This window comes from Podarcis cretensis (genome assembly GCF_951804945.1).
Source record: "Podarcis cretensis genome assembly, chromosome: 8".
In the NCBI taxonomy this organism is placed as follows: Eukaryota; Metazoa; Chordata; class Lepidosauria; order Squamata; family Lacertidae; genus Podarcis; species Podarcis cretensis.
In genome coordinates, this window is record NC_137177.1 from 3834819 (window position 1) to 3851288 (window position 16470).

The 16470-nt window shown below is 46.4% G+C and overlaps 1 protein-coding gene across 2 annotated transcripts in view; it reads left to right on the forward strand.

Moving 5' to 3' along the window:
• Positions 1–16470, forward strand: part of PPP1R13L (protein phosphatase 1 regulatory subunit 13 like) — a gene marked incomplete at its 5' end in the record, with an annotated part of 53334 nt that overhangs the window by 11713 nt on the left and 25151 nt on the right. The window contains one exon of one of the 2 annotated variants that reach the window (XM_079985352.1): positions 13495–13613. In XM_079985352.1, the coding sequence (XP_079841478.1) occupies positions 13559–13613 (55 nt within the window). Of the gene's footprint in view, positions 1–13471; positions 13614–16470 lie in introns of those variants that run through there. The other variant, XM_079985351.1, reaches the window with a different exon arrangement.

Consider the following 16470-nt stretch of genomic DNA (forward strand, 5'->3'; position numbering starts at 1 on the left):
AAGCCTCAAAGCTGCCACTTTAATGACAGGTAACAAAGAAGACCAGTGTGCAGCTCTGAGCTCTGCCTGCCCTATTTCTGCAGGCTGCGGCTGCATCCAGGTTAGACTGCTACAATGCACTGTGCCTGGGGCTGCTTTCGAAGATGGTTCAGGAACCTCGGTACATGCAGAACGTGGCCATTTAGATGCCTATTTGGGGCCCAATCTCATTACACCAATAGTCATTTTTATTGGTTTTTTATTTGTTTCCAAGGGACGCAGGTGGCACTGTGGGTTAAACCACAGAGCCTAGGACTTGCCGATCAGAAGGTCGGCGGTTCGAATCCCCGCGATGGGGTGCGCTCCCGTTGCTCTGTCCCTGCTCCTGCCCACCTAGCAGTTTGAAAGCACGTTAAAGTGCAAGTAGATAAATAGGTACCGCTCTGGCGGGAAGGTAAACAGCGTTTCCGTGCGCTGCTCTGGTTCGCCAGAAGCGGCTTAGTCATGCTGGCCACATGACCCGGAAGCTGTATGCCGGCTCCCTAGGCCAGTAAAGCGAGATGAGCGCCGCAACCCCAGAGTTGGCCACGACTGGACCTAATGGTCAGGGGTCCCTTTAACTTTATTTGTTTCCAACTCATGATGATATTGAGATACACACACACTCCACACCCCTTTATACAGCTCTAAATTCCCACCATGGGGAATACTGTCCCCTGGGGAGTGATGGTAGTGGCATTTCCTGGTGCAAAGAGACGGCAGAGATGTAAATGAGTATCAGACTTTGACAAGTTGTGTCAAGTTCTCCAGTTCAGTTGAATTCATTAAACTACATAGTTTTAATGGGATGTTCAATAAATGTGCAATTAATTGTTGCTATTTTGAATCATTCTGTGCTACTAACTTCTTCAGTGGGTCCAGCCAACTGTGGTTGCCGGTTCCAGAAGAGGATTGTTGTTGTTGTTTTGTTGTTGTTGTTGTTGAATTTGACCAAACTGCGGGAGGCAGTGGAAGACAGGAGTCCAGGGGGTCACAAAGAGGCGGACACCACTAAACAACAACAACAACAACACTATCAAATTTATATACCGCCCTATACCTGGGAGTCTCAGGGTGGTTCACAGAATAAAATCAAGATATAAAACCATAAAATACTTAATAAAAATAAAAACAACAATCCAATAGCCTCAACCCGATAGATGGGCGGTATATAAATTATAAATTATAAATTATAAATTATAAATTATAAATTATAAATTATAAATTATAAATTATAAATTATAAATTATAAATTATAAATTATAAATTATAAATTATAAATTATAAATTATAAATTATAATGCTCTTCATCCCTTTTACTCTCTCTAAGATGTGGAACGAGTAACGCCTTCCTCTAAAGTGCAAACCGGCTCGGAATGTCGGCTTGGGAGAGCACATTTTTGCTTGGAGTTCTGTCCTGCCGTGCGATGCTCAAAATCCGGATGCAAGGCCTTGACGCATCGTTCCTGGCCGTTGCAGCTTGCCTGCGACTCACTTCCATAAAGCAACGTGCTCAATGCACAAGTCTGGCAGGCCTTAGATGTTAGCATCACGTTCTCCCACACCCTTTCGGAGAGGCAAGCCATTGCCAATATGCATATCCTTCTCAGCGTCAATGGAGAATTTCCTGGTTATGGTACAGCCCAAGCAGGCAGGATCCCAAAGGATATGCTGTACAAACAGCTGGCTTCAGGCACCAGGCCTGTTGGCAGACCAATTTTACAAAGATGTCTGTAAACAGGACATGAAGGCCTTTGGGAGTGGCTAATGGCTTGGCTTGTGGGACGCGGGTGGTGCTGTGGGTTAAACCACAGAGCCTAGGGCTTGCTGATCAGAAGGTTGGCAGTTCGAATCCCTGCGACAGGGTGAGCTCCCGTTGCTCGGTCCCTGCTCCTGTCAACCTAGCAGTTCGAAAGCACATCAAAGTGCAAGTAGATAAATAGGCACCACTCTGGCGGGAAGGTAAACGGCGTTTCCGTGCGCTGCTCTGGTTCGCCAGAAGCGGCTTAGTCATGCTGGCCACATGACCCGGAAGCTGTATGCCGGCTCCCTCGGCCAATAAAGCGAGATGAGCGTTGCAACCCCAGAGTCGGCCACGACTGGACCTAATGGTCAGGCGTCCCTTTACCTTTATGTTTACTGGCTTGGCTTCTCTGCATCCCGGGTGGAGGAAAGGAACCCCAATTTCCTTCTTTTAAGCTGCAACAAAAATTGGGGAAGAGAAGGGGCAGCCTGGCCTACATTGCATTCTGTTTTGCCTCGCAATCCCTTACAAAAAGTATAATTAAAGGAATAATTCATTTCCCCCTCTCTTTTAGCTGCTGATTACAAAGCAGAGGAGAAAATGAGCTCCTAGGAGAGGGGAAGGTCAGGGTTCTGCCTCCAGCTCAGTCCTCAGGGCTTAAGGTGAGCTCAGGGGTCAGATCAACAACCTGTTTGTTTTTCCGTGAGGGAGGCAAAGGCGTCACCAGGGAGGAACGCCCTCTGAGCATGTGCAGAATCCTTCTCATTGAAGGGTGGAATATTCAGGGCAGGATCAAAGAAAGAAAAGAGCTTTTCATGCGTCGCAGAGTTAAACTATGGAACTCCCTGCCACAGGAGGCAGCGATGGCCGCCAATTCGGATGGGTTTAAAAGAGTAGTGGATAGTTTCGCGGAGGAGAGGGCTACTGAGGGCTCCTAGCCAGAGGCAGCCATGCTTCTGAATACCCATTGAAAACCGCAGGAGGAGACAGTTGCCTTGTGTTCGAATCCTGCTGACATCGGGGTATCTGGTTTGGTATTGTGAGAGCAGGATGCTGGCCTAGATGGGCCATTGGTCTGATCCAGTAGACTAGCTGGAGAACTCTAGTTTTCCTTTAAAAAACAATATTATTTATTTGGTTTTTCAAATTAAAATTTTACAGAGATATATCTGATACGGAAGGGGGGGGCATGTCTTCTTCACCTTCTTCTTCGCTACAATATATCAATTTATTTCCAATTGTCAATGTCAAAAGGGACTAAAATCTATAAAATTCATAGAAAATCAACGTGCCAGTTTGCTCAATTTCTCTAGGACTCCATCACACCTCCCCTGTCCAGCATAATCCCTCCAGCAAGGTGTTAAAACCCTAATCCTGTCAAATGGCTCTGATCAGCCTTTCCTCCAGGCAATGTCAGGTGACAGACTATGCATATTTGAGACCATTGTTTTCTCATCCCCGGGAAGTGTTTATCTGTGCATATCTCCAGCTCTGCATATTCCCCCTCCCTTCCTGAAGTGCTGATCTGTGCGACCCCTACCTTACTGAAGTGATGATCTGTGTAAACCCCCACCCACTTTCCTGAAGTGCTGATCTGTGTAATCCCACCTCTTGTGATGTATTTGTGACGTTTTCTGCACTGTATTCTGGGACATGGAGGGAGTTTCAAAAACTCTTGTCACCCCTTTCTCACTGTTCAATCTCACCTTGAACCTGTTGCGCAATAAACTTGGATCTTCTGCTGTTTGCTCCTGTCTCCGGCTGAGCTCATTTTCCTCCGCAGGGACCCACGGACTTAGTCCGATGAGCTGGGTGGCAGAGCAGCCTCGCACCCAGATTTTGCCGTAACATATCAAACATAAATCATAAAAACAAGATTCCAAGGAATCTTCCATCCTCTCCTTTGTGGGCCCTGTTATTAATCATTTCCTTCGGCATCTTTTATTACACTCCAAATCTTTTACATCTCTATTATATCCAGCCCCTTCATGGATCACTGCCTTGCCGTGGCGAAGGGGCTTGAAGAACTCAGAGAAGCTATGAACTATGCCGAGCAGGGCACCCAAGATGAACAGGTCATAGTGGAGAGTTTTGACCAAACATGATCCACCTGGAGGAGGAACCGGCAAGCCACTCCAGTATCCCTGCCAAGAAAACTCCATGGACAAAGACAACAGGCATATAAAAGTTATGACGCTGGAAGATGAGCCCCTCAGGTCGGAAGGCGTCCAACATGCTACTGGGGAAGAGCGGAGGGCAAGTACAAGTAGATCCAGAGCTGATGAAGCGGCTGGGCCAAAGCCGAAAGGACGCTCAGTTGCGGATATGCCTGGAAGCGAAAGGAAAGTCCAATGCTGTAAAGAAAAATATTGCATAGGAACCTGGAATGTAAGAACCATGAACATGGGTAAGTTGGAGGTGGTCAAAAATGCGATGGCAAGAATAAATATTGACATCCTGGGCATCAGTGAACTAAAATGGACGGGAATGGGTGAATTCAGTTTGGATGACCATCATATCTACTACTGTGGGCAAGAAACCCGTAAAAGAAATGGAGTGGCCCTCATAGTCAACAAAAGAGTGGCAAAAGCTGTACTGGGATGCAATCTCAAAAACGATAGAATGATCTCGATACGAATCCAAGGCAGACCTTTTAACATCACAGTAATCCAAGTTTATGCACCAACTACTGGTGCTGAAGAAACTGAAATTGACCAATTCTATGAAGACTTACAACACCTTATAGAAGTGACACCAAAGAAGGATGTTCTTCTCATTATAGGGGATTGGAATGCTAAAGTAGGGAGTCAAGAGATAAAAGGAACAACTGGCAAGTTTGGCCTTGGAGATCAAAACGAAGCAGGGCAAAGGCTAATAGAGTTCTGTCAAGAGAACAAGCTGGTCATCACAAACACGCTTTTCCAACAACACAAGAGACGACTCTACACATGGACATCACCAGATGGGCAGCATCGAAATCAGATTGATTATATTCTCTGCAGCCAAAGATGGAGAAACTCTATACAGTCAGCAAAAACAAGACCTGGAGCTGACTGTGGCTCAGATCATCAGCTTCTTATAGCAAAATTCAAGCTTAAACTGAAGAAAGCAGGAAAAACCACTGGGCCGGTAAGATACAATCTAAGTCAAATCCCTAAGTCAAATCTAAGTCAAATCACAGTGGAAGTGAGGAACAGGTTTAAGGATTTAGATTTGGTGGACAGAGTGCCTGAAGAACTATGGATGGAGGCTCGTAACATTATACAGGAGGCAGCAACGAAAACCATCCCAACGAAAAGGAAATGCAAGAAAGCAAAGTGGCTGTCCAACGAGGCCTTACAAATAGCGGGGGAGAGAAGGCAAGCAAAATGCAAGGGACATCGTGAAACATACAGGAAATTGAATGCAGATTTCCAAAGAATAGCAAGGAGAGACAAGAAGACCTTCTTAAACAAGCAATGCAAAGAAATAGAGGAAAGCATTAGAATGGGAAGAACCAGAGATCTGTTCAAGAAAATTGGAGATATGAAAGGAACATTTCGTACAAAGATTTCCATAATAAAGGACAAAAGTGGAAAGGACCTAACAGAAGCAGAAGACATCAAGAAGAGGTGGCAAGAATACACAGAGGAATTATACCAGAAAGAAACGGATGTCTCATATACCCCAGGTAGTGTGGTTGCTGACCTTGAGCCAGACATCCTGGAGAGTGAAGTCAAATGGGCCTTAGAAAGCACTGCAAATAACAAGGCCAGTGGAAGTGATGGTATTCCAGCTGAACTATTTAAAATTTTAAAAGATGATGCTGTTAAGGTGCTACACTCAATATGCCAGCAAGTTTGGAAAACTCAGCAGTGGCCAGAAGATTGGAGAAGATCAGTCTACATCCCAATCCCAAAGAAGGGCAGTGCCAAAGAATGCTCCAACTATCGCACAATTGCACTAATTTCTCACGCTAGCAAGGTTATGCTTAAAATTCTACAAGGAAGGCTCAAGCAGTATGTGGACCGAGAACTCCCAGAAGTGCAAGCTGGATTTAGAAGAGGCAGAGGAACCAGAGACCAAATTGCAAACATGCGCTGGATTATGGAGAAAGCTAGAGAGTTCCAGAAAGACATTTACTTCTGCTTCATTGACTATGCAAAAGCCTTTGACTGTGTCGACCATGGCAAACTATGGCAAGTTCTTAAAGAAATGGGAGTGCCTGATCACCTCATCTATCTCCTGAGAAATCTCTATGTGGGACAAGAAGCTACAGTTAGAACTGGATATGGAACAACTGACTGGTTCAAAATTGGGAAAGGAGTACGACAAGGCTGCATTTTGTCTCCCTGCTTATTTAACTTATATGCAGAATTCATCATGCGAAAGCCTGGGCTGGATGAATCCCTAGCCGGAATTAAGATTGCCGGAAGAAATATCAACAACCTCAGATATGCAGATGACACAACCTTGATGGCAGAAAGTGAGGAGGAATTAAAGAACCTTTTATTGAGGGTGAAAGAGGAGAGTGCAAAATATGGTCTGAAGCTCAACATCAAAAAAACGAAGATCATGGCTACTGGTCCCATCACCTCCTGGCAAATAGAAGGGGAAGAAATGGAGGCAGTGAGAGATTTTACTTTCTTGGGCTCCATGATCACTGCAGATGGTGACAGCAGCCACGAAATTAAAAGACGCCTGCTTCTTGGGAGAAGGGCAATGACAGGCCTAGACAGCATCTTGAGAAGTGGAGACATCACCTTGCCAACAAAGGTCCGTATAGTTAAAGCTATGGTTTTCCCAGTAGTGATGTATGGAAGTGAGAGCTGGACCATAAAGAAGGCTGATCGCCGAAGAATTGATGCTTTTGAATTATGGTGCTGGAGGAGACTCTTGAGAGTCCCATGGACTGCAAGAAGATCAAACCTCTCCATTCTGAAGGAAATCAGCCCTGAGTGCTCACTGGAAGGACAGATTGTGAAGCTGAGGCTCCAGTACTTTGGCCACCTCATGAGAAGAGAAGACTCCCTGGAGAAGACCCTGATGTTGGGAAAGATGGAGGGCACAAGGAGAAGGGGGCGACAGAGGACGAGATGGTTGGATAGTGTTTTCGAGGTTACCAGCATGAGTCTGACCAAGCTGCGGGGGGCAGTGGAGGACAGGAGTGCCTGGCGTGCTCTGGTCCATGGGGTCACGAAGAGTCGGACACGACTAAACGACTAAACAACAACAATTATATCCAGAATTCACCCTTAAAAACTACACCCTTAAAAATCCTACTAACGATTTTAACTATCTGCAATGGTCTTTAGGGCGCGGGTGGCGCTGTGGGTTAAACCACAGAGCCTAGGACTTGCCGATCAGAGGGTCAGCGGTTCGAATCCCTGTAACGAGGAACAGGGTGAGCTCCCATTGCTCAGTCCCAGCTCCTGCCAACCTAGCAGTTCAAAAGCACACCAGTGCAAATAGATAAATAGGTAAGGTAAACGGCATTTCCGTGCGCTGCTCTGGTTCGCCAGAAGCGGCTTAGTCCTGCTGGCCACATGACCCGGAAGCTGTACGCTGGCTCCCTCGGCCAATAAAGCGAGATGAGCGCCGCAACCCCAGAGTCAGCCACGACTGGACCTAATGGTCAGGGGTTCCTTTACCTTTACCTTTAATGGTCTTTAAGATAAGTTATAATTTCCCCCATTCCTTATTGGAATTTTGGTATTCCTGATTTCTGATTCTTCCGGTCATTTTAATAACAACAACAACAATAATTTATTATTTGTACCCCACCCATCTGACTGGGTTTCCCCAGCCACTCTGGGCGGCTTCCAATAAAGATTAAAAGGTACATCAAAATGTCACACATTAAAAACGTAGTCATTTCAGCATAGTCCACCTGCTATTCTTATAGGGTAGGGACTTTGTCTTCTTCCCATCTCTTTCCAGCAGACTATTCTTAGTTTTTTATGAGGTTAGGACTAATGGGCCCCCATTGGCCTGACCGGCACCCAGCAACACTTATTATGTTCTTACGTCATGTTCTTATTGTGCAACCGACGCCCTCATGTTTGGGACCCTGCGAGGCCTCTAAAATCGGCGGTTTGTCATTTCCAGACTGGTTTGGCAGGTGTGCAGCATGCGATCTGCCTTGGGAAATGGGGTGTCCCTTCTATTGTTGGTGGTGCTGGGGGTGGAGAAACTGGGAGAGAGGTTTAGGGCTGGCTCCGTCCTTGCCTGAACTGGTTCCCTGGGCATTACAAAATGGATTTGGCACTCTGCCAGGGGAATCTCTCCTCCTAGACAAAGGGCTCTCTTTTGTAGAGAACAATGCTTTGCAGGCGGAATTGAGCTGCCAGATTCCCTCCTGATTAAGGATGGCCTCTTGGGAGAAATCTGGCTGCACCCTGTGTCCCAGATCCCCAATTTTGTCCTATACTTATTTATCTATGTTAACGGAAAAATCTGAGGGCTCCCTTGGACAAAAAACAAAGACACCAACCAGGATTACTTGGAGCAAAACAGCAGCCTGTAGGCTTGGCCTTTATTGATCTGTTGCAACAGGGTGCTCGCCTCACATGCAGGAAAGGACCCAGAAAAATGGTGTGCAAGACCTTATAAAGACTTTTGAAATTCCCACCCTGTAGATCAAGACCACCCCCAGAAACATCATACATACATCACAGAAGGGGTGTAACTTAAGACCACCCCTCAGATACATCACACCTACATCACAGAAAAGGCAGGTCTAAAACAGAAATTTTAATATTGCTTTTTTCTCCTGTTGTTGTTTATCTCCTGTCTGGCAAGTTACTTGATTGGATTTCCTGGGGAGCCTGGCCAGTCTTTTGTAGTGATAAATAATTAGTTCCTGGGCCAGGTCACAGGCTCACACTCTATTCAAACACAGACATACCGTAAGACAGGATTTGTGAAGGAAAAGACAATGGGGAGGCTTTTCCAGTTTGACCTTGCAGAGAAAAGATCTGGTCAGTTTAGGAATCAAAATGGTTCCAGGTTGGCCTTCCTGTGCTGATCTATGTATGTGCTTGGTTGGTACACTTATGAATATTACCATATATCTAAGACCATAATATTCCTATCACATCTATTAAATTTACGTCCTTCATCCAAAGCCCTCAGGGCACTTCGCAGCACGAAATACGGAACAAAAACCACAAAGTACACAATAAAAACAAGAACAGGAACAAATGAAAACATGAACAGGAACAAAACACTAACCCTGCCTCACCACAAACACATTTAAAAGTTTCTTCCGTGACGGCAAATTAGATCAGGCATGTAAATTGGTCTAAATATATTTCCTCCACGTGTTTTTGTAAGCAACAGCTGCCACCTAATTTATTTATTTATTGTTTAACATCCCACTTTTTCCTCCCCTCCAAAGAGCTCAAAGTGGCAGGTACGTGGGGATTCGAACCCTGGTCCCAGCCCAGTGCCACGACTGGTGCAATTAGGTGGTTAGCTTTAAACTTGACTCATCTGATCACGCACCGAATAAATGTTTGCATGATTGCGTGCTGCTATTGTTGTTTAGTCGTGTCCGCCTCTTCGTGACCCCCTGGACCAGAGCACGCCAGGCCCTCCTGTCTTCCACTGCCTCCCGCAGTTTGGTCAAACTCATGCTGGTAGCTTCGAGAACACTGTCCCACCATCTCGTCCTCTGTCGTCCCCTTCTCCTTGTGCCCTCCATCTTTTCCAACATCAGGGTCTTTTCCAGGGAGTCTTTTCTTCTCATGAGGTGGCCAAAGTCTTGGAGCCTCAGCTTCAGGATCTGTCCTTCCAGTGAGCACTCAGGGCTGATTTCCTTCAGAATGGAGAGGTCTGATCTTCTTGCAGTCCAGGAGAGTCTCAAGAGTCTCCTCCAGCACCAGAATTCAAAAGCATCTATTCTCCGGCGATCAGCCTTCTTGATCCAGCTCTCACTTCCATACATCACTACTGGTAAAATCATAGCTTTAACCGTACGGACCTTTGCTGGCAAGGTGATGTAGTATTTCGCAAAACTGCCTCTGAGCAACTCCTGCGGTGTTCAGTGGGACTTGCTGCCTTGCAGGTGTGTTTAGAGTTGTGGAGCTTAAACAGTGTTGAAAAATACAACATTGTAACCTTAAATATAACAATTAAAAAGGATAAAATGTTCAAATGTTAAAAATGGTACCTTCCGCATACCTCGGCTAATTTAAATTATTCCATGCCCTCTCTGAAGAATCAAATGAGATAACAGATGAGTTAATATTCTGCATTAGTTATTGTATTTTAATATTCTGTTGGAAGCCGCCCAACAGTATTAACCATACTCACGAGTTCAGTGGGGTTTTGTGACTTGTCCATGGATTTGAGTGGGTCTACTCTGTGGTTTAACCCACAGTGGGTGGTGTTAAACCACAGAGCCTAGGGCTTGCTGATCAGAAGGTCGGCGGTTCGAATCCCCGCGATGATGGGGTGAGCTCCTGTTGCTCGGTCCCTGCTCCTGCCAACCTAGCAGTTGGAAAGCACGTCAAAGTGCAAGTAGATAAATAGGTACCACTCCGGCGGGAAGGTAAACAGCGTTTCTGTGTGCTGTTCTGGTTTGCCAGAAGCGGCTTAGTCATGCTGGCCACACGACCCGGAAGCTGTACGCTGGCTCCTTCGGCCAGTAAAGCGAGATGAGCGCCACAACCCGAGATTCGTCCGCGACTGGACCTAATGGTCAGGGGTCCCATTACCTTTACTTACTCTGAGTATGACTTTGGTGGCTATCACACAATATTTTTTAAAAACAGAACCTTTTGCTTTTAATTGTTTTTAGAAGAGCATATTGTTTTAATTCATTTTTTTTTTAAAAAAAATATAATTCCATTTATCCCCTCCCAGTTTTTCTTCTGGCAACTGGTGGTGTTATTTCTTCTGTTCTACTTCTGATGTTTGCTTGACGGCTTTAAACGCAGCCAGCGTATGAAATGTGCGTGGAGTTGAGAAAAAGATGTGCAATTTGCTTAAGGATTTGCTTAAGGATTTTGAGTGGTGAGAATCCTTTCTGGCAGAAAATGCATGTTTGCTTTCGCATTGTCCCCTGCTGTTGGTTTACAGACAGCCCAGAGTTTTATAGAAACTTGGTCCCTGCCCTGAGGATCTTACATTGAGGCAGGAGCGAAAGGAAAGAGTTTTCAGCCAGCGGACAGCGCAGGAGAAGCCATGGTGATGATAACGGAGGATTTTGCTTCACAATTCTTAGTTCAAGGGAGTTGTGGGAAGTGGTTGACTCACCCCAATTACTCAGATAGGAGCATACAATCATAAGAATAGCCTGGGTCCTGGATCAGGCCAGGGGCCCATCTGGTCCAGACTCCTGTTCTCACAGAGGACAACCTTTTTGGGAAACTCACTCTTCCACTTTCCAGCAACTTGAATTCAGAAGCATCGCTGCCTCCGGGACGGACCAAATATTTAAAGTTTTTACAAATATTATGCCTGAATGTATCCTTTCAACTTGACGGCTCAGGGAAGATACCTAGCTTTATGAATTTGTAGAAAATCCATACTTTAACCAACTCTCCTCATTTCAACGCCATTTTAACCCGGCTCCGACCCACGAGACCAGGGCCCTGCAGGACTTGATCTCCTTCCACAGGGCCTGTAAGACAGAGCTATTCCGCCTGGCCTTAAATTTGAATTAGCCTCATCCTCTACAGTCATACAGATACAGACGCTTGAGGTTGCGGTTTTTGGGGTTACGGACCGCCAAAACCTGGAAGTACCAGAACGGGTTACTTCTGGGTTTCGGCGGTTGCGCATGCACAGAAGCGCTAAATCGTGCTTTGCGCATGCTCAGAATCGCAACCCATGTGTGCGCAGACGCGGGTTGCGTACGCTGCAGGTTGTGAACATGCATCCCACACAGATCACGTTCGCAACCTGAGCGTCCACTGTATTCCCTTTTCCCTTTCCTCTTCTATGAAGAAACCCTTTCTGGGACCCCACATTTAAATTCTTCCCTGGTCTCCTTGCTGGCCCGAGTAGGACCTCCCAAAAATGACCCCTTAATTTTTGAATTTTATTGATATTGATGCTGCATTTTATTTTGTCTTTTATGCTGTTTTATGCTCTTTTTGAGTTTCATTTTAATCTGTGTTTTATATTTGCTGTTAGCCGCCCTGAGCCCGGTTTTTAAACTGGGAAGGGCGGGGTATAAATAAAATGTTATTATTTATTATTATAAAGAAAGGTGAATTTGGGCTCCACCTCCCCCCATGAACCAAAAAGGAGGAAGGCATCCTGCCATAATTCCCCAAGCGTGAGAGCACATACACGGCCCCCCACCCAGGGAGTGATCAAGGGGGCAACACTAGACATCCGCAGAGGCAGTTGAGCAAGTCAGGTGTTCTGAAAGCCCATCTCCAGACCAGTCCTGAGGGCAAGGAGATGTCAAGAGTTTTATTGTTCTTTCGGTGATGGTGTCTGATCAAGTGACCTAATGCTGAACTTGTGTAACCCTTGTGTACCCCTCCCCATTTGTGACATGCTAGTGACGTAGTGAAGGGACGCGGGTGGCGCTGTGGAACCACCGACCTTCTGATCGGCAAGTCCTAGGCTCTGTGGTTTAACCCACAGCGTCACCTGCGTCCCTTTTGGCTCCATAAGATGCACTTTTCCTCCTAAAAAGTAAGGGGAAATGTCTGTGTATCTTATGGAGCGAATGCGTGGTCCCTGGAGCCCAATTGCCCAGGGGCGAAAAGCAGATTATGTTTTTTTGTTTTTGTTTTTTTGAAAGAGGGAAGGGGGTGTTGAAACAAATCCACTGATCATGATCGGGGAGAGAGATAAGGGACGCTAGAGATAAAGGAGGCTGCCTGGGGGGGGGGGCGATAAAGACAGCAAACTTGCAAGGAGAGGAGACAAGAAGACTAAAGCAATGATGAGAGAAATCAGAAGAAAAGGAGGAGCAAAAAACTGCTCCAGCTAAGGAAAAGACACTAAGGCAAACAAGAGGGAAGGGGGTGTTGAAAGCAGCTGATTGGCAAGCTATCAGGAGGGAGATAAGGGACGCTGATAAAGGAGGCTGCCTAGGAGGGGGGAGGTAAAAGCCCAAGGATCCTCAGGAATTTTGCATTGGGTCCCCCCAAATTCACCATCAGATCACATAGCATGTCTGTGGCTACAGCCTGCACCAAAAAAAAAAATGCACCCACTGTTGCGTGGGGCCGCAATGGCGCAAAAACGTGGTTACAAAGCACCTCACCGTCAAATCACGTCTGTGGCCACAGCATGAACCACAAAAATCATACATCCACTGTTTCGTTCAGAATATTGTTTTCCTTGTTTTTCTCCTCTAAAAACTAGGTGCATCTTATGGTCAGGTGCTTCTTATGGAGCGAAAAATATGGTATACGTGGGTGACTGGCAAGGCTGGCTTCTCAGTTTGCTGCAAAACATCCCTGGGAAGAGAGGGGTGGAGAGTGTCGGTGGGACGGGGGTAGGCCGGGGCGGGCGGCGGCGGCGGGGGGGGGAGAAAGCTGGGATGCAGTGGCGTAGTGTGGGGGGTGCAGGGGGGGCCGGCCGCACCGGGCGCAACATCTGGGGGTTAGGGTTAGGGGGCGCAAATCCACGGGTTAGGGGGCGCAAATCCATGGGTTAGGTGGCGCAAATTACTTGCCTTGCCCTGGGTGCTGACAACCCACGCTACGCCGCTGCTGGGATGCTCTGCTAGCAGGTTCCCCATGTCCACAAACACCAACCATGGAGCTGCTCCATCTTCCTAGGTCCCTGCGACGCTTGGGGTGCTGGTGGCTGACAGGATCGGGACCTCGATTGCCAGCTGGCATTATGGCGAGCGAAGACATCACCTGTGCCCAGGATCTCTTGGATCTCAGCTTCAAGTGTGAGTCAGGGGAGCTCACCAGCAGATTTTCAGGTTGCCTGGGGAAGAAATTACCCTAGAACAGATTCTTCAACTGTTGTCCTGTGAGCAGGGAATTGCAGCTCTGCCAGAGGAATGGGGGAGTCTCCTAACAACCCTCAGCACCCTTAAGAAACTATAACTCCCAGGATTCTTTGAAGGAAGCCAAGTGGTATCGTAGAGCAACAATTTCCAGAGTAGTAAACTGTCAATCTCACTTCCCTAGGAACACTGGGAATAGAAGTGTGGCGGGAATATGGACCTCCCTCAACAAACTAGAACTCCCAGGATTCGGGGGGTGTGGTGGGGAGAAGCCATGATTGTTTAAAGCGCTACCAGAGTGCTTTAAATGTTTGGCATGAATGTGGTTCCAGAAGGGACCAAGGGTCTGGCTCAGTACATTCCTAACCTGCTGTTGGCAAAAACGATTAGGATAAAAGTTTGGTAAATTACGCTGATGAAAAGCAAATAAAGTCGGAAGGGGCTGGGTCTGCCTTTTGGTATTCCTGCATTTTTGGTGTTCCTGGTTTGGCTGCTATGCTTTGGAACATGAAGAGAGCAGGGTTTGGCTGTTTACTCTGACCGAAGTGCGAGGATGGGGGGGGGGTATCATCCTGAGCCTTTGAAAAGCGTCTCTGGTTCCCAAGCGTGTTACGTGAGCGGTTGCAAACTGGGCCTTTCCACGGGGCGATTATGCAATCTGCCTTTGGGGCTACGGCGGGCTTTGCTGAGCCCGCCCCAGGAATGTCAAAAGAGGCTGCCGGCCAAAGACTTTGCCTTGCTCATCTCCGCTTTGAAATGCCCAACTAACTTCAAAGGGAGAAAAACGACCGGATAGTAATCATCATCATCATCATCATCGTAATAAACACTCTCCAATGCGTATGTTACTTTGCAAAGTAGCAGAGGAGAGTGTCCTGTCCCGCCCCCCCCCATGGACTTTTGCAACCTAAGATTTGACACGGGAGGCAGGGGGTAAACAGGCAGATTCCTTAATCTGTCCCGGTTGCCCAAATCAAGACACAGACACTAGATCTCCACTCAAGCAAACAGGAATGCCAGAGAGGGAGAGAGGAACAGAAGACACTGCTGTTCCGCTCCAATTAGCTCAGTATGGGCAGTTCTTTTGTCAACAGGGACAAATGTCAGGTTCTGCTTAGGCAGGAAGAACCAGGCGCACAAATTTAGGATGGGGACACCTGACCCGACAGCAATACATGTGAAAAGGATCTAGGGGTCATAGTGGACCACAAGCTAAACATCTGAAGGAGCTTCTCCATCCCCATCTTTCTGCCCGGACACTGAGGTCCAGCTCCGAGGGCCTTCTGGCGGTTCCCTCCCTGCGAGAAGCCAAGTTACAGGGAACCAGGCAGAGGGCCTTCTCGGTGGTGGCGCCTGCCCTGTGGAACGCCCTCCCACCAGATATCAAAGAGAACAACAACTACCAGACTTTTAGAAGACATCTGAAGGCAACCCTGTTTAGGGAAGCTTTTATTTTTATTTTTGTTCTGATTTTTAAAATACAACTTTATTAAATAAATAAATAAATAAATAAAAATAATAGAAGACATCTGAAGGCAACCCTGTTTAGGGAAGCTTTTATTTTTATTTTTGTTCTGATTTTTAAAATACAACTTTATTAAATAAATAAATAAATAAATAAATAAAAATAATAGAAGACATCTGAAGGCAACCCTGTTTAGGGAAGCTTTTATTTTTATTTTTGTTCTGATTTTTAAAATACAACTTTATTAAATAAATAAATAAAAATAATAGAAGACATCTGAAGGCAGCCCTGTTTAGGGAAGCTTTTAAAGTTTGATGCATTTTAATATTTTGTTGGAAGCCGCCCAGAGTGGCTGGGGAAGCCCAGCCAGATGGGCAGGGTATAAATAATAAATTATTATTATTATTATTATTATTAGTCAACAGTGTGATGCAGCAGCAAGAAAAGCTAACACTATTCTAGGCTGCATCAACAGAAGTCCATAGTCCAAGGATAGTCCCACTCTATTCTGCCTTGGTCAGGCCACACCTGGAATACTGTGTCCAGTACTGGGCATGACAATTTAAGAAGAATATCGACAAGCCAGGGAACCCCAAGCAGGCACAAAAAGAGCCCTCTGCCTTGCTTTCTGGGCAAGATCGTCTTGGCACGTTAGGGATGCTTGCAGCCAATCTCACACAAACTCGTACGGCCCCACAGGATCTCACAAGAGGGTCTCAGAGCTGGTGCACTGAGCACGCCTTGCCTCCCCAAGCGAGACAGAGCTTCAACGCTCTTTCTGTGCCAGCAAACCTGAAGCAGACCTGGCACAAAAAGAGCTTTTGAGCTCTCTGCCTTGCTCAGATGCAACTTGCGCAATTTCATCCCCCTTGCCTGCTACCGCCTATGGTTGGAACCGCACAAGTTAAAAGAGCGTGAGGTTATTATTATTATTTATTAAATTTATATACAACCCTTTTTCACAAGATCTCAGGGAGGTTCGCAGGATAAAAAATATATAAAGCAACAAAACAACCCCCCCCCCCCCGCAGAAACACATTGAAAAGGCAGTAGAATGTTAGCCTTATAAAACCCAAAATTACAAAATAACATACTTAAAAGGTAAAGGGACCCCTGATCATTAGGTCCAGTTGTGGCCGACTATGGGGTTGCGGCACTCATCTCGCTTTACTGGCCGAGGTAGCCGGCGTACAGCTTCCGGGTCATGTGGCCAGCATGACCAAGCCGCTTCTGGCGAACCAGAGCAGCGCACGGAAACGCCTTTTACCTTCCCGCCGGAGCGGTACCTATTTATCTACTTGCATTTTGACATGCTTTCGAACTGCTAGGTTG